Source organism: Aulonocara sp. 'chitande type north' Nkhata Bay, linkage group LG7, assembly GCF_057382095.1.
Source record: "Aulonocara sp. 'chitande type north' Nkhata Bay isolate Kocher_YH1m ecotype deep benthic linkage group LG7, A_spYH_male_GT1.1, whole genome shotgun sequence".
NCBI lineage: Eukaryota > Metazoa > Chordata > Actinopteri > Cichliformes > Cichlidae > Aulonocara > Aulonocara sp. 'chitande type north' Nkhata Bay.
This window is the reverse complement of record NC_141350.1, coordinates 32000054-32017652: the sequence shown is the minus strand read 5'-3', so window position 1 is coordinate 32017652 and position 17599 is coordinate 32000054. Positions and strand designations below refer to the sequence as shown.

General features: G+C 38.2%; 2 protein-coding genes across 6 annotated transcripts in view; both read left to right on the top strand.

The window, feature by feature from the left end:
- Positions 1 to 9105, top strand: part of LOC147325502 (uncharacterized) — a 28930-nt gene extending 19825 nt beyond the window's left edge. For all 4 annotated transcript variants that reach the window (XM_086300045.1, XM_086300047.1, XM_086300048.1 and 1 more), the window contains exon 6: positions 126 to 9105. In XM_086300045.1, coding sequence (XP_086156171.1) covers positions 126 to 2397 — 2272 coding nt within the window. In that variant the 3' untranslated portion in view covers positions 2398 to 9105. The remainder of the gene's footprint in view (positions 1 to 125) is intronic.
- A 58-nt stretch (positions 9106 to 9163) lies between these two features.
- On the top strand, positions 9164 to 15807 carry tdgf1 (teratocarcinoma-derived growth factor 1). Of its 2 annotated transcripts, XM_086302462.1 has the most exons (6): positions 9164 to 9557; positions 9654 to 9709; positions 11266 to 11553; positions 13113 to 13227; positions 13494 to 13603; positions 14583 to 15806. In XM_086302462.1, exons 1-6 carry the CDS (start codon positions 9535 to 9537, stop codon positions 14690 to 14692), a joined length of 702 nt encoding a protein of 233 aa, XP_086158588.1. In that variant the 5' UTR covers positions 9164 to 9534; the 3' UTR covers positions 14693 to 15806. The 2 variants fall into 2 exon arrangements, with proteins under 2 accessions (XP_086158588.1, XP_086158587.1); XM_086302461.1 differs by having other exon boundaries at positions 9164 to 9709; positions 14583 to 15807.
- The last annotated feature ends 1792 nt before the right edge of the window (positions 15808 to 17599 follow it).

The following is a 17599-nucleotide window of genomic DNA, read 5'->3' as shown; positions in this document are numbered from 1 at the left end:
CCTGATCCAGGCCTAACTGATTCAGCCCTAGCCTGAATCACACATGGTTTACTATTTCTACTGTTATATTTCTATGAAAAGTTCTTCTTCATGTCCATTTAACCAAACCGTGATTTCATCCACAGGTGGTGCAAAGCTTCTGTAAACTCCAATCATCAACACAGTGCCATGCTGGAGAGAAAACGCAAAGCTACAAACTTCCTCTTCACATCAGAGTTGGACGAGGAGATGACAGACACCACTGAGTGGATGGAGGCCTGGAAGGCTCCAAGAGGATGGTTTAAGGTAGAGGAGGAGGAAACAGAGGAGGAGGGGGAAGCAGAGGAAATATATGTCAAAGGGGAGGAGGATGATGAAGGAGTGAATAATGAGGACAGAGATATGGATGAGGAAGAGGAGGATGGAAATCTGGATGGTGTGGAGGAGGATGAAGGAGTTGAAGAGGAGGAAGCTTTCAATAAAAATAATGTGGACAAAAAACTAGAAAAGGAGAGAAAAATAGAAATAGTTATAGAAAAGAAAGAAAAAGCCCTTAACAAGAAGGCTGAAGATGATGAGGAAGAAGATGAAGGAGTGGATGAAAATGAGGAGGAGGCGGAAGAAGAGTATGAAGATACTGACAACAAGAAGGAGGGCAAGGAAGAAGACAATGAAGAGGAACAGGATGAAGATGGTGGAAGGGAGGATGGAAACAAAAAAGGCAATCAAAAAGATGACAATGAAACAGATAACGATGAGGAGGAGAAAGAAGAGGAGGAGGTGGAGGAAGGGGATGAAAAAACTAAGGTAGAGAAGCAGGAAAAAGACACAAATGAAAATGATGAGGGTGAAGTAGAAGAGGAAGAGCAGGACAGTGAATTGAATGAAGATGAAAGGGATGACAAAGTGGAAAAGCTGAATGAGGAAGGCACAGACGAAGAAGAGGAAGTGAATGCAGAAATAAAGGAAGAAGAGGAGGAGGAAGACATAGAAGATGAGGAAGAGGAGAACAAGAATGGCATAAATGAGGAGAAAGGAAACCATGATGGTGGCAGGGATGAAGATGCAGAGGTAGATGAGGAAGAGGAGGAAGATGAAGATTATAATAACAATGATGATGAAACAAATGTATGTGAAAAAGAAAAATACAAAGAGATGGACAAGAAAGATAAAGGTGGAGAAGAAGAAGAAGAAGAGGAGGAAGAAGAAGAATCAAAAGAAGGAAAAGAAGAAGAAGCAAAAGAAAAAGAAGAAGATGAAGATGAAGAAGAAGCAAAAGAAGGTGAGGAAGAAGAAGAAGAAGAGGAAGAAGAAGAAGAAGCAAAAGAAAAAGAAGAAGATGAAGATGAAGAAGAAGAAGAAGCAAAAGAAGGAGAGGAAGAAGAAGAAGAAGAAGAAGAAGAAGCAAAAGAAAAAGAAGAAGATGAAGAAGAAGAAGCAAAAGAAAAAGAAGAAGATGAAGATGAAGAAGAAGAAGCAAAAGAAGGAGAGGAGGAAGAAGAAGAAGAAGAAGAAGAAGAAGAAGAAGACGAAGAAGAAGAAGAAGAAAAGGGAGAGGGTGGTGGGGATGAAAAAAATGAAACAGAAAGAAATAAGAGTAGTAGGGTTAATGTAGATAAGGAGGAAGATGAAAAAGATGAAGATGATGACAAAGCTGATGAAGATGAAGAAGAGGATGATGTGCAAAAGAATGAAGGCAATAATGTAGATAGCGAGGATGAAGAAGAAGAGAAGGAAGAAGAGGATGAAGCAGACAACGACCAGGAGAGTGATGAGGATGGTAAAGACAGAGAGGAGAATGAAAATGTTGACGAGGAGGAAGGTGGTGTAATATTTGAGAAAGATGAAGAAGAAATTAAAGAGAATGACAAAAAAGCTGACCATCACAAGGATGAGGAAGAGGAGGAGGAGGATGAAGAGAAGGAGGCTGGTGAGAAAGAAAATGAAGCAGAGGTTATAGTAGAGAAAAACACAGAAGAAGAAAAGAAGGTGAAGAAGTCACAGAAAAGAATGAAACATAAGCCCAATGTCCCGCTCCATCTGCAGTTCCACAAACTGAACGCCTGCTTTCCCTCCTGGAAGCAGTCATGGATGGTGGCAGTAGCTCACAGAGGAGGTTGTGATGCTGAGGATGAGGCTTACGAAGAGGGTGAGGAATCGGAATTGAGAGCTTGGAAGGACTCATGGAGGATTTGTCGCTATAGAAAGCCAGATGATGATGACGTGGTGTGTTTCTCTATGGAGCACCGGAGTCAGCGGTATATGGGACTGACGCATGAAGAAGACAGCATGCCAAACAGTGAGTGGACTCTGAGCTGGAAAATGAACAAAGAAAAAGATGAAGATGCTGAAGAAGAAGAAGAAGAAGAAGAAGAAGAAGAAGAAGAAGAAGAAGAAGAAGAAGAAGAAGAAAGTTAAAATTTTCTGAGAGGGTAAATTAGAAGTGCAGGGTATTATTTATACCTGATATGAACTAAATGTGTCAAAAGCTGGGATTGTCATGTCTTATTTCAGATGCTGACCAGAGATACTTTTAATCCAAACTTCTGTTCTGCATGTTTACGTTTAGGCTAGGCTACTGGAAAACTGCAAAAAGATATTTATTTCAACTGTTGATGCCATCAACAACCTCACATGCCCAGAAGGAAGTAACTAATACAGTTAGCAACATGTCTGTGTTTACTTTAGGTCAGATTTGAAAACTACTGATGAGTCGTGATTTTTTTTTTCTTTCTTTACGCTTCTTATATAGTTTGGTGCTGTTTTGTGATCCTTCTTGCTTGAGTGAATGTCAACAATGAAAAGTACAAAGTTAGCATGACAATTAACGGTAGCTATGCAAGCTAGCCAACTCTCAGTCGGTAAAAACAATAGCATTTACATAAGCCCGGAAATCCACAGTTCATTATCAGTGGCTTTCAGCAAGAGTTCTCCAGGTTTTCTTAAGGTCTTTGAGAGTTTTTCTTTTCAGTCATTTTCAGTCCATTCCTTTTCCTTCCCATTTTCAGAGAAATTATTTTTTGTTGTGTATTTGTTAAGCATGAGCCACTTAACACTGGCCACCTAACTCAATGGATAAAAGAGTGTAACCTATGCATAACAACTGAGCAAAGAACCAGTTTTAAAGCATTATTTTACAAAGTTTTTTGTTACAAAGACACATAATTTAATAAAACTCATGAAACAGTATTTCTGCACAAAACAAACAATTATTAATGGAAAACATGGCTTATATTGACATGGTGTGCAGAGTGTCCTTAACAACTTTGAGGAAACTGATCAAATGGAGGACAAAGAAGGTGCAGAAAATGAAAACAATATGTAACAGTATCTTTATCCAGTGTCCTGCATCTGGCATTTGATTCATCTCCTGTTTCCCAAAGTCCCATCAGAAGTGGTCTCAGTGGAAAGGTGGCTGTCAAGAAGCCATTCATACAGAGGGGAGACAGGGAGAGAGGCTGAGAAGTGCCAAATTACACAAGTACTGGACTAAAAATGCAGTGGTTGAAACAAAGATAAAGTGGTTGACAGCTTAAGAAGAATGTAGGAAAGGAGCCAAATGCCAGTTGGCCTCTTTACACTCAGCATTCGATGCTAAACTAATTTGATAAGTACACTCAGGGAGGATATCCTCCAGAAAGGCCAGCATAAATTTCACAATTTAACTTTTAAAAAAGTTATCCAGATCAAAAGCATAAAATGTTATGGGTTCTTCACTTGCTGATGCTCCAGAGCATCATTTGATTAAACTTTATAAAATCTTCATCTTTGACACTAGAAATTTGATATTAAAAATGATAACATACAAGGAAGTGTCCTGCTATAAGATTACATATTATTATTTTCACGTTTACAGTTATAGCTGCTTTTTCATCCTGTGTTACTAAATTTCTGCTAACTGCCTTCTACTGCTAGACTGTTTGTGTCATTAGACACCAAAGCTCTGAGGGTGTTGTGAAGATGTACAATTTACCCCACATCAAAACATAAAAATCAATAGCCAAGCAGTGAGCAGCTAATGGCTGTAATTGGTTAACACAATGTACTGACGGGGTAAAATATGAAGCACTTTAAGAGAGGTGACTGAGGTTTGTCTGATTTTTAAAGTAAGAAAATGTCATATTGGTGTTGTGTAGATGGAAGAGGCTGTGCAGAGATCAGTCTTAAACATTTATATGGTGATGTGCGTCTTTACTGCACTCTTTTATGATACAGTGAAGATCAAACTGCAACTTTTATTAAAGTTATAAACTGTGAATTTTACAGAAAAAAACTGCGTGTTTGTTTTCGCACAACTTATTCACACTTAATAGCACTACATAAGCACATTTTCAGTATTTTAGTTTCTTCCTGAGAGTGAGCGGTCAAGACTGATGTCAGTCTGCTTCATGTGTGCAGATCAAAATCTCTGTCTTTAGAAATTGAAATAAGTTTATCCAAAGTATTTTGAGAAATCATTAAAAGTAAAAAAAGAAAGAAAGAAAGAAAGAAAGAAAGAAAGAAAGAAAGAAAGAAAGGAAGGAAAAGAGAGACCCAAACTGAGTTCTAGTGTGGATTTAAATTGGATCTTGGATTTAAATTCAAATTCAAATTCAAATTCAAAATTTATTTGTCACATACACAGTACGATATGCAGTGAAATACTTAGACAACTGCTCGTGACCTAAAGAAAAAACGACTATGAATAGGATAGGAAATAAATAGGAAAATTAAAATGAAGGGTAAATTTCACTAGGAAAGAATAAATAAAATATAAAAATTAAAGTTAAAAATAAAATAACTGTACAACAAAATACACAATACACAAACACACAATATAGAAATGTATAAGAATATATGAAGAAATATAGAACAACAACAGCAGCTGTACAAGTACTAAATGGTAATTAAGAAATATAATGTCCAGGGTTGTGCAATCCACATGTGTAAGTGTCTTGTGCAGTGCAAATATGCTTAAAGTGATTTATTTAAGTGACTTAGTGATAAAGTGATTCGATTAGATGACCACGCAGTGTAGTTGTGCAGTGGCCACTAGTGTAAACAAATGTCCAGAATGTCCAGTGTGTGTGTAAAAACCATATGTGTGGGTCAGTACTATGTGGTGGTGTGATTGAGAGACCGTATCGCCTGCGGGATGAAGCTCCTCCTCAGTCTCTCTGTTTTGGTCTTCAGGGAGCAGAATCGCTTTCCTGACCTCAACAGAGAGAACAGTCCGTTGTTGGGATGGCCGAGGTCCTTCACTTGGTCCAGCACCGCCTGCTGTAGATTGAGTGGAGCCTTTCTCATTATACCTTTAGACTGCATAACAAATGCATTACACTGCAAATGTGTTTTTGTGCTGAGGAGTAACATAGTTGAGTGTCCTTTGGGATTAGTGACTAGTGTTAAAGTTTTCGTTAGGTTTGTGCATCAGTGCATTCTCAAACAGAGAGCAAAATCAATTTATTGAATGTGTTTGGAAACTTTTGCTGTAACTTGTGATGGTACAAGAAATAACAAAAGCACAAACCCAGGTTGAGAAAAACACTCGTCTGCTTTCAGTTCTGTGCTGACTGTTCTTTATAAAGCAGGCACTAGAGGGAGATGTTGCTCTGTCTCCATGAGGTTCATCTGTATGTAGGACAGAGTACCTTGAACTCCTAATAGTGTCTGGCTCACCTCTGAAGTCTGCACAGGCCCAGCAGACAGTGCACAGAACACACCAGTGAGAGTGGAAAAGATAAATAAGCATAAATAATGTAGCGCTTAACATAATATTAGAAGGAAGTGATAAATAATGAACTCAATTTGGAGTAATAAGTAAAATATGTATCTCTTATTAGACTGCTGGTCAGTCTGGAATGGGTAAGATGGATAAAAGACTCTGAGACTCATATTAAACCTATAAATCACTTTCCGTGAATGGCCATTATTATCTCAAATAGAGACCAAATACTGTGAAACCGCCACAAGTGCAGTTTACAAAAAGGGTGTCCAATAATTCAGTGCTCTATTTTCTCTCTGGCTCCACAGCAGGAGATGGCTTCCACAGCTTCTCTTCATCATTATATAATGATAAACTTGTAGCCTGCAAAGTTTCCCTCTACCCCTCCGAGTCTCCCTGCATTTTGTGAGCTTTCACATGCAGATTTCCTGTAGTGTTCAGATCAGGGCTTCCCCTCCTGCTGCTGACTCTCCTGCTGTGTATTAGCATGAGATCAGTCTGCATTGTGATGCTGCGCAGATTACAAAATACCCATTTCCACCTCTGATTGCCCCTCTGTCCTCAAAGTAGAGACAGATTAACAGAGGTGAGTGGAGTGGGGGTGGGGCAGAGCTGTAATACTGTTTTGGATAGTTTGGTTACTTCATCTGTGACCACCAGAACCAAAAAAAGATGCTTTATGTAATCTATGCGATATTTATTATTGATATATATTAGGAGTTTAGCTTTCATTATAATGACATTTGACTTGCAAGTGGAAAAAAATGGCATTTTGTATTTATTAGGAGAACATAGAAGAAACTGTTACCTTTCAAATAAATAAATAAACTATATGAACTTCCTGGAAGTTAACCAAAAACTCAAATTCTTCTGCTCACCCTAGATTTGATGCCAGCTGTCATTGTGCATTTCAACTGATTTGTAGCTTTGTTGTCTGTGAGGTGACTGCTACTAGGAGGTCATTCAAATGAACTCATTCTGCAGTGTTTACAGTCTGTCTGTTAGCTTCTAATGCTAATACAGGCAACAAACAGAGCTTTTCTACTGCTGCTTTGCAAGTTAGATGAAACATGATGTCTGATTTGATCAGATTCATGTTGCTCTGTACAACTCAGACCCACAGAACAACTTGCATATTTGTGTGTTGATTCATATAAACTGTGTTTTCCTGACTATCTTGGGTCCACATACACATTGTAGCTGTTATTGTTGCTACTGGATTAGAGCAAAATTTAGATCAGAGAACAATTTGTGATACAGATGAATTTCTAGAAGGTATCTGAGGGAAAAAGTTGCCCACACATTGAGTACCATGTCTGGACATCCATATTGCTTCACTTTCTGGCTCTGATGGACTTGTTTTGGAGCTGAGTTACAGCCAGACTCATCATCATTTTCAAACTGTCTGATTACATACCATAGCCGGTCACCTTGTGCAGGTGACCCATATACTGGCTTTGAGTCCGCCCCAGACCATTACCTGTGTGATCTTAGCAGGTGGGAAAGAAAAGTGAATGGACTTCTTTAAGTTTCTTGAAGATGTTTCGCCTCTCATCAGTGAAGCTCCTTAGATTACCATGACCTGGATGACAGAGAACCTTCACATTTTCTGTGTGTCATTCGCCCTCCCACTCTCTCCCGACACTACTGTCTGCACTGTCACATCCAGTGAAGGCAAAAAGCCTCATGTTCTGAAAACTCAGCATCTTCCAAATCTTCTTCTTTTCTAAAATCACTGAGGTTATTTAAATGAAGATTTTTTTCACCATTTGGGATATTTTTGGCATTTGTTGCTCCATTAAGTTGGTGGCAAACATTTTGTGATCTAAGTGTGGACAAATATTATTGCACAGAAATTACATAAAAAGCTATTTAAAAAAAAAGATTAAATTGAGATTAAATGCACCAAAACGCAGAGCAGAAAAAAAAACAGTGTGCAGAACTTAGAGCCATATGACTGTTGCTGTTTACACTCTCACTGAATACGCCTCACCCACCGGCCACCGAAACCATTCATCACAATGCAAGCAGAGTTTTTGAGAAGAAATCAGAACATCTGTTTAAGCATTTACCCCTGGATAAATGAATAGTTCATGACTAATAATACAGCCATTCTTTGCAATTAAATTTAATGCTGTGATTTTGGTTTTTGGGCATGGAGTGGTTTTAAGTTGTTTTATTTTGTACATTTACCAAATTACATTTAGGAGAACCTGGAATTATTCACCAAATTATTTAAAAGTACTATAAAACCCAAAGTTAAGCATCTTACTATACCAAGAACAGATTTCTATGTTTTCTATATGTTTCTTTCTGCTTAAGAAAGTGTGATACAGAAGTGTGTGTGTGTGTGTGTGTGTGTGTGTGTGTTCTTGTTGTGCACTGAGGAAAGTTTCAGTTTAGGTGGATTTCCTTTCAGGAGCAGGGTCATTAACATGTGAAGGTGAGGTTAATATGCATATTTACAGGGTGAGAGAGTGGGGGATGTCAGCGAGAGAGGTGGAGGAAACAAAGAAAGAAAGAAGGCCTGTGAGGTTTTATATGAGCAAAGAATTGAATCTACTGAACCACAGATGGTTAAAAGTACTTTGATCTTTTAATTCTTTAATGCCTCAATGTCAGCTTCCCAAAAACCGCTGAAAAATCATTATATACTAATATTTTTTCCACTTTAAATAAATTTTAAACCTTTAAAATCAGTTATTAAGTCACCCTAGTAATATTCTCTTAGACATTAACCCCTAAACTAAAAGGCTTTTATCTATATGTTATGTTTTTATCAAGTTAAACTGAAGAATCTTTATGTGCACCTGTCTTTATGTCCTGGTGACCATCCAAATAAAGTCAATTAAAAAAAAAAAAAACATTTTCAGCAACACCTGAAAAACTTCAAAAAGTTTTCATTTAGTTACTTCCTCTCATATTATTTTAGCCATAAACGTTCCTTTTGTTCAAATATAAGGTGAGGTTTTATTTGAACAATTACAGGAGCTTGCTACTCTGCAGATTTCTTTTTTTAGGAGATAAATTTTATGTTTGTGGTAATTTAACCTTTCTTTTTCCAGTATTCTTTTCATTTTTTTTAAAATCACCACCAGTATAAAAACCACTGGGCTCATTTTATACCCAGTGTAGAACAGATGAGAGATTCTGGCTCTCCAAAATTTTCTTTCTTTGTGCAGCATGTGAAGCATTTTACAAAACCCATTTCCACATGAAGTAGCTTTGAGTGAATTGCTGTACTTTTCTTGACATACGTGGGTAAGAGCCATCTAATTCTTCTTCTTCCATCCAAAGCTCAGCAAACAAAACCAATTACCTGATAACTAAATTAGGAAACACGTTATTTTTCTGGGCCACCAGAACAGCTTTCAGCCAGTTCCCAGTATTGTTGATTCCACCTTCACCTCCACCCAGACGGCCGTGAGGGGGCGTGGCTTCCGGAGCCCCCCCCCCCCCCCCCCCCCCCCCCTTGCAGGAGAATCACCTGGACAGAAGATAAGTTTTAGAGACACAAAACTGCGAGGGGGAGACTCAGGCCGGAGGAGGATTCACTAGATTCTTATACGGCGTTTTCGCTTTTATGAAGTTTTTAAAGCGGAGTTTTTAAAATATATTTTGGAGTAGCACCTGCTCAGGTTCTCAGCGTCTGAGTTGGTTTTATGTCTATGGATACTTTTCTCTGACTTCTGGAGCTACAAACGTAAACTTCAGGGAATTTTTTTCGACCTTCGGCTATTCGCGGTTTTATTGTACTTTTTCCTCCACTGTGAGTTGAAGAACGGCCAAGAAATCAAGAAGGTGGTTTGGAGTTTTTACTATTTAAATTTTTTTTTCACCACTTCGCTAAAATGAATTGGAAGGAGATGCTCAAGTAAGTCCAAATGACTCTCTGTGAAAATAGCTCTGTTTTTTTGTTTTGTTTTGTTTGTTTAAATACTTGTTTTAAACCAAATGTATCTGTTTCCAGGTTTGTGCTCTGCGCCTTCATGTGTGTCCAGTCTGCTGCTGCTGTGTCTGCTTCAGGTCTGATCATCACACTCAACATACGGTCATCTGTGCTTGTTTGTCTGTTTTTTGTTTCTAATAAGAACAAAAATGTGACAATTAATTGGAAAATTCCACAATTACAAACTGTTGCTAAATTCTGACCCCTGCAGTGCGGGAATCTGGTGGATATGATGCAGTAGGGGTCATGTTGTTGCCGTGCTTTGGAGTCACTTGTCTAGTTCCGGTCTCTGGGACTCTGGGCCGAGTTCCATTTATGATTTAGGGCCAACAAAAAACTTTTTTTTTTCTTTTAAGTTGGTGTAAGATATAATTGGTCACCACCACAGGTCCCTTCTCCCTTAAACTGCCTATACTGATTGCTGAGTCTAGAATAGAATATAAGAGAAAAAAATGGAATAGAGTGGAATAGCCCTGTGGAATGCACACACAGATGTAGACAGAAGGGGGAGACGAACCCCAAAAACCAATGAAGGAAAGAATTCAGCAGTTTACCTGGAATAGCCCTCCAAATAGATTTTTGGACTGATTGTGTAAACCAACACCACCACCATCAGATCACCAAATTAGAAAATTGAGAAGAATGGTGTTTCCTAATGTCAGTAGACTGCAGAGACTTGGAATGCAGAGCTGTAGCGCTTTACTCAGACATTTATTTAACTGTTTTCTTCCATTAATTTGTCATCAGTTCCTATATGGCCACATGATTCAGAATATTAATTCATGTGATACAAATATGAGCTCCTGGTGATCAAAAATGTTTGGGGGGAGGGTTTTATTTGTGCAGCTTGTTAAACCATGCCTTACTAACATCACAAGTTGTACCACTTCATAAAGCAGCTCAAACTGTGTATTGTGTTGTCAGTGAACAGTGGCAGTATTTGAACAGCATGTTTGAATGTTGTTATAATTGATTTTAATCGGCTGGGGTTGTAGCTGCTAGAGCACAGAACACCCACAGTGACTTTTAATGTTTCATGTAAACAGTAGCTCTTAGAGCACAATCAGCATTAAAATGTTGAACTCAAATGAAAGCGTGTATTTTACTGCCCTGTGCACGAAATCATCACTTTAACAGTTTTCTGCAGCGGGAATCTGTTTTATTGGCAACAGTGTTGAGTTTTACTGTTGTGTTTTCTATAATAGCATTTTTTTTAATTGGAGTAGATGGCACTCGTGGGGATCATTTTATACAGAAGAACTGCATGATGTGTAAAATTCCTCTTTATTTGAATGTACCCAAAGCGGAGAGCCCAGTTTAAAAGAGAAAGTTGATAATCACTGTCGTGGTACCCTTTATCTCTGAATGGGGTTTTAGGTTTTGTTGAGTCAGCTAACACAAAGAAGCCTGGTTGTAGTGAACTTCTTTGCTGCAGAACCTTCTGGTCTGCTTGTCAGGAGGGTTGATGCTTGTTTTCACTTCAGTTTGTAACGTTATGTTGATGTTAGTGGGACTTCAGTCAGACCAATACCCCACAATCTCCTTTGATTTGATTTTATGGGTCAGTTTCTTTGGCTCACATTTGCCTTTGCTCTGTGTGACATTTAAAATTTGTTGCGTTTCTCTTTTGCAGGTTGCAAAGGAGACAAATGCAGTACTCAAGGCACCTTCCCTACAATGCCCGCTCTTCCTTCCTCCTCTGTTACCTCTTCTCCTTCACTTCCAGTAACTTCATCTCTTTCCTCCTCCATTTCCTCTCCTCCTTCAAGCTCTGCTTCCTCCTCTTCTTCTTCTTTGGCGAAATCCTTACAGACCTCCCAGGACTTCCTGGGTCAGTTTACCCAGGTGAGGTCACCAAACAACGGGGACCGTAAACACCGTGACGCTAGCGCCGTACTGCCCTTCATCGGCCTGACCAGCAGTAAGTTCACACTTCGGTAATGCACACACAGATGTAGACAGAAGGGGGAGACGAACCCCAAAAACCAATGAAGGAAAGAATTCAGCAGTTTACCTAAAACAGTTTACCTGATGCTGTTCCGTAATTTTCCCCAGGATTTCTTTTTTGTAATGCATTTAAGATATATTTCCAGTTGCTCAGAAAGTTTTGTTGTCTTATGCTGTCATATACCTTCAAATAAAACATCATATGAAAAACTGTGAAAACAAAACTGGTAATGGGCAACATCATCTATTCAGATTAAATAAAGTCTTTGATCAAAGGGCCAATTGTTTAAAATAAAAACAGTATATTCTCTCTTCTGATTTAAGTGAGAGCTTTTAAAATAAAATGAATTCAAATGAATTTTCATTGTTACCCATCCAAATAGATACTAAAACAAACCCCTTAATTAAAAGGCGTGGTTGTGTGGGCCGTTGTTGGTTCACTTCTAGTGTTTTTCTGCCATTTTCGGAGGTTTGTTCAGACTCTCTGTGTTTGCTGATGTGAAGCAGAGGATCACAGGAATGTGCTGCCAGCTGGAGACTCTGGTTTATCTCACAGATACCGATACAGTAAAAAAAGAAATGCTTGACCTGAGGTCTGAGGGCACAGCAGTGGCACCCTGAACAACAAATTAAAACACAAAATAAGTCTTACTATACTAAAAATAAATCTTACAAAATTTAAAATCAGAAAGTCTAAGTTCATCTGTTAAATGAAAACTCCATGAAAGACAATCAGAAAAACGAAGACACAAGAAAGTTTTATATATTGAGTATAATTAATGATACTGGACTGAATACCTGTAATGGAGCTTACAGGTCATATAGACAGATTTACCTGGACAAATATGAAATGCATACATAAGGTTTGGTGTTCATATGAAAAAGGCATATCCCTAATGGCTCTGCAGACACAAGCTCCATATTCTGTATCTAATTCTTACAAAATATTGAAGAAAATAGTATAGATCCCCAATGTGCCCAGCTCTTGTACAGTTATGTAGAGTTGCTTACTTCAACATATTTGCTGGCAGAAACGTTAAAATAATCATTCTATAAGATACTTTAGATTAAGACTATATTCACACTTATAATTGCAAGCACTCATTTAATCACACTTTTGTTGCTTTTGTTGTTCCTTTCTCACTTAAAATGATCAATATTTCTGAAAAGCTCATGTAAGAGATGATCAGCTCTGTAAAGACCTCCATTACTAATTACAGGACTGTTAATTCTTCTGTATAGTTGCTACAGAAGTAGCAGAGAAACACAGTTTTGAGATGGGACACATTCCTGCCTTCATACATGGAAAGCATAAAGGTGGTAAGAGCAGTAGCAGGGTGCCCTTAGATGTTAGAGATAACAGCAGACCGCCAGGATATTGGTAAAATCAGAAACAGAGGAGCTGGCGTGGAGGTGGTCTGCAAAGTGACTTACAGATACAGGAGGAATTGGATGCAGGTTAGATTGTAAATGACCTGGATGGATTTGTTGTTGGTTCCCATTTAAATATCTGTTTTTGTTGGGTTTTTTGAGGTGCTGAACAGAGTCGAAGCTGCTGTAAGAATGGAGGAACCTGCATCTTGGGCAGCTTCTGTGCCTGCCCTCCATATTTCACCGGGAGAACCTGCGAGTATGACCAACGAATCAGGTAAACCCGAATACAAAAATATTAGATGTGTGCTCCTGTATAATGCTCTACTTACTCTAAAATGCAAATTAATATTGACTATACTGGTTGAGCCAACTTGGTCTAATCTAACTGAGACTTTGAGAATATGTCTTCAATGTCTCTGACTGTTTTATGACCAGAAATTATCACCAATATGGTTCTTATGTCACTGGTTTAAAAAATCTTAAATATCTTAAAGAATCAAGTGCTTGGGAGTGGTTTTAATTTCAGTCATCTGTGTGCAGGACCTGTGGTTTGATTCCTCACGGCGAGTGGGTTCAAAAGGGCTGCTCCTACTGCCGCTGTGGTTATGGCACGCTGCACTGCTTCGCCAAAGTCTTCCATAAAGACTGTGGTAAGATCCAATGAGGACTAAATAGAGACTTGCTGCAGTTCAGACCAGGTTTAGCTTTTTTTCAGAATCTAGAGGGCCCGCGTGTCTTGACTGTATTTGTATATTTCCATGTGGTTCATTCAGTCCTTTAGATGTATGATCAGGTAAGCGAGGGCTATTTTTGTTTCTGTGTGGATGAGCTGTTGATGGCCATCAGACAGTTTGAAAACTGTCGTTCACACTTTTTCAGACTTGCAACAAAAACAATTCCCTTCAAGTGTAAGTGTCGTATTCAAACTCTCACCCCACCCACTCATTTACAACTCAAGGCAATGCATTCTTCAGCACAAACAATGACAACGTGTAAGCACTTTTAAGATAAAGCTTATCCAACATTTGTTTTGAGGTATGAGTAGCTGCAGCTTTTTGAGTGATTATTTTATTTATCATGAGCTCCATTATTTCAAAATTCCTTAGCCAACTTTCTAAATAGCCTAAAGCCAACACTTTGGATAAATTGGCCTATCATTGCTGAACATACAGACATCCTAAATCTTCTAATCTAAGAATTGTGCAGTTTTCCAGCTCTTTTTGCTGATAGCGCCTCATGCCTTTTCTGCAAGTATCTGCTTTTTTTTCCCCCTCCCAAAATGTTTTTAGTATTAAAAGCAGAAAATATATTTGTTGGTTCTTTAGCCCGTCAGTAGTACAATCCACTCTTCATCTTTTTTTCTAACACAAGAAATAACAAAGGAGACACCGTGCAGTACAAAGCCAGGTTTGGGTGAAAAGTAAAGTGACCATGCTGTGTGTAAGATGAGCCCTCTTGAGAGAAAATGTGTTTTTTCTGCAATAAACAGGGCCTTAAAAAATGACCAACTACAGAACATAAAATAAGGCCATAAAACAGTTAGTGAAAAGGCTTTTGAGACACAGAATGATAACAAATCATAACTTTAATTCTACTCAAAATGACAGTTTTCCTGTTTCTGTTTTCCAGATGATTCTGATGAGGTGCGCTGGTATCGTTCATCGGCTGTCAGGATGATTCCCACTGGCTGCTTCTTCTTCTATCTGATCCTGCTTTCTCCTTTGTATTTCTTCATCTGATGCCTTGAAACACCTGGATTTATGTGAAACTGTGTCTTAGCCTCAGCAGGATATTTTTGAAAGCTTGAAATCAGAAGTGAGTCCGTAACAGAAACAGATTTTCTGAAATCTATCATTTTGCATCCAGAAGGAAGAGACACACTTTGAACTGTAGCTGGACTGGACTGTGTCCTGATTTATGGGGACTCTTTTTTTTTTTTTTTTTTTTTGATGCTGTGGTTTATAGGGATCCACAGGCCACCCTGTCCCCTAACCAGATCTATTTATACCCCCTTCTCGTGTGAGCACTAAGAGCTCAGTAGACTTAACCTTTCTCTTTCAATGTTTGCATTTTGAAGGATTTGCTGAACTCCCAAGTTAACGCGATTCAACCCAAAAGACCCAACATACAGCCAACATAATTCTCCCAATTAAAATGTTCAATATATCATTCAGAACTTCTTCTCGTTCAGACAAACCATGTACCCCTATTTCTTTGTTTCTATACCCATATATGTGTCAGATGTCTTGAAGAAGAAATGAAATATGTGAAGGAAGCTGTACATAAGATTTTTATGAAAAATATAATTTTTTCTTTGGTAATTTTAGGATCTCTTACTAAACACTAGATTTTTTTCTCTTTGTAAAAGATGATACAGAGTTTCTGTTTTTTACACTTTGTGCAAAAAGACAGAAGACACCAACTCAGCCAGTGTGACATTTTGTCCTTAAATATAAACATGTACGCACTGTGTTTATTAAAGATTTACAGTACTGTGCCACTGATGGTGTCTGTATGGTGAGAAAATTGCTTTGTCTTCATTTAAACTATAACACTCAGTTTACCAAATTAATATGATTGCTTTGCAGCTTTTCCTTTCGTTCCATCTCTGTGACTCTATTATCTGTAGGTATTTTCAGAAGGAGCTGTTGTCTCCCTGCCTGTTATCTCCAGAGTTTATTGATGAGGTTAGGATTGATTATCTGCTGCTCTCTTATCTTAAACAAACACATCAGCTGTTGTTCTGTAGTCTGTCGCCCTGCCAGCTGCTACAGATCACAGCTATAATTAACAGGCAGAGTAAAAAATAATTTATATCAAAGTTAAACAATCATTACAGTATCTGTCTGCCTTGGAAGCTATAAAAATAAACTCTTCATTTAAAAAAAAAAAAAGAAAAAAAAAGAGGTCTCATTGAACAAGACTGTCCTCCCTTGGAAAAAAAAACAATGTTGTGTTGTTTGTGCAAACTCTTATTACAACACATAGCTGTTGTTTGTTTTTGTTTTGTTTTTTTAAAAAGATAAGTGACCTTTAGAGGTTGTGTGAAAAGGGGCTGCTGGTGATGTGGCGTCCAGGAGGCACAATGAAGCACCCTGGTGAATTCAGCTTAGTGCTTTAGTGTTGTAAACCTACCCAAAACAAATCCCAACAGCAAGTTAAAGGGGAACTTGAAAATCAGGTGTTTGTGCAACCAGCAACATGTCTACCTCGTAATAACAACTTTCTCTGTAACCCTGGGAGGTCTTAGTTATCAGTTAGATAAGGAGTAACCCCTAGATAAATATGTGCTAAAGGAGTATTTTAAAAAACATGTTTGTATTGTTCTCTGACTGACAGCTTAGGCTTATTCTTGGTTACCGTACTTAAACATTCCAGGGATACAGTGGGAATATTTCCAAATTTAAATTCACAAACTGTTTCATGGAGAGTAAACATAAAAGAGAATGTGTGTGTGTGTGTGTGTGTATGTATATATATATATATATATATATATATATATATATATATATATATGTATATATATATATACATAAACATGTATGTATATGTATTACTGATATATCACTATGAAACATTGTCTATTTAATACAATATAACCTCAAATGCTTACTTAAACCTATATTAAACTGGTGGACATGGACAGCTGGAGACCTGTTACACTCTTTTGACATGTGAAGTCTGCAGCCTGGGGAGCACGGGTAGCTGTTGCATTACAGTGTTAAGTCCGTGCAGTATCAGAAAACAAGCCGGCATGTGGACATCTACGTGGATTCTTGCAATAACTGTTTGATGATGAAAATTACATCACTGGGATCTGAGCGGACCCACGGATGCAGAAAGTATAATGCCTGCTTTAGATAAATGTCAGTCTGAAGTTTGTTGCCACCAAAGGGCTGTGACCGCTGTGATAAAAGGAGACCTATTCACATAATGTGCTCCATTTTTTAGTTTCTTCATTAGTGATTTTATATTCTTGGTTTGTACTACATTAGATTTATGGTTTAAAATAATTTCTGTCTTAGACTGTCTGTGGTGTAGCTTCTTAAATCATGTCTTGTCTCCCACAAGCCATTTTTAAGACAACTTTCTTTTGATTGGCTGCTTCTAAAGAAATGTAATAAGGGAGGGGCTTCTGTGCTCACAGCAGATGATATCTGCACTCACTGACATCATGCAGTACAAAGAGTAGAAAGAACTGTGTGAAATTGAGCTTTGGGAGCAGAGTTTTATCAACAAGGTTTACTGAAAAAAGCTGCATTTAAACATTGGTGATAAGAGAATCCAACATTTAATTATTTTTTTTTACAAAGTGATTCAGGCAAAATTTCTCTCCTGGTCTGATTAAATCTTGCAGTTATAGTTCTGTTGGACAGACCAGAGTTAATGGGTTCTGTGGGTGTTTTGGGGCGAGGGGGCAGGGGGCACCCCTTCTTACTAGCATTCATTGAGCCACAGTAAACAACTACACTGTAGCATAATTATGCAGATGACAATATCACCATCCTAATTCACCAGGTGACAACTGCTCCATAGATTATCTCCGCAAGGGACAAATAAAAGGGATGTGCCTGAAACACCTCTGCTAGATGCAGATAAAACCAATGATTTAGCTGAAAAAGAAGAAAAATGGTGAGCGTTAACAC

Bases quoted from the DNA above. Each gene is read 5' to 3' on its own strand.
- tdgf1 (XM_086302461.1), top strand. From the start codon at position 9,568: ATGACTCTCTGTGAAAATAGCTCTGTTTTTTTGTTTTGTTTTGTTTGT. The intron at 13,228-13,493 runs GTAAACCCGAAT...ATCTGTGTGCAG, and splicing joins GAGTATGACCAACGAATCAG to GACCTGTGGTTTGATTCCTC. The intron at 13,604-14,582 runs GTAAGATCCAAT...TCTGTTTTCCAG, and splicing joins AGTCTTCCATAAAGACTGTG to ATGATTCTGATGAGGTGCGC.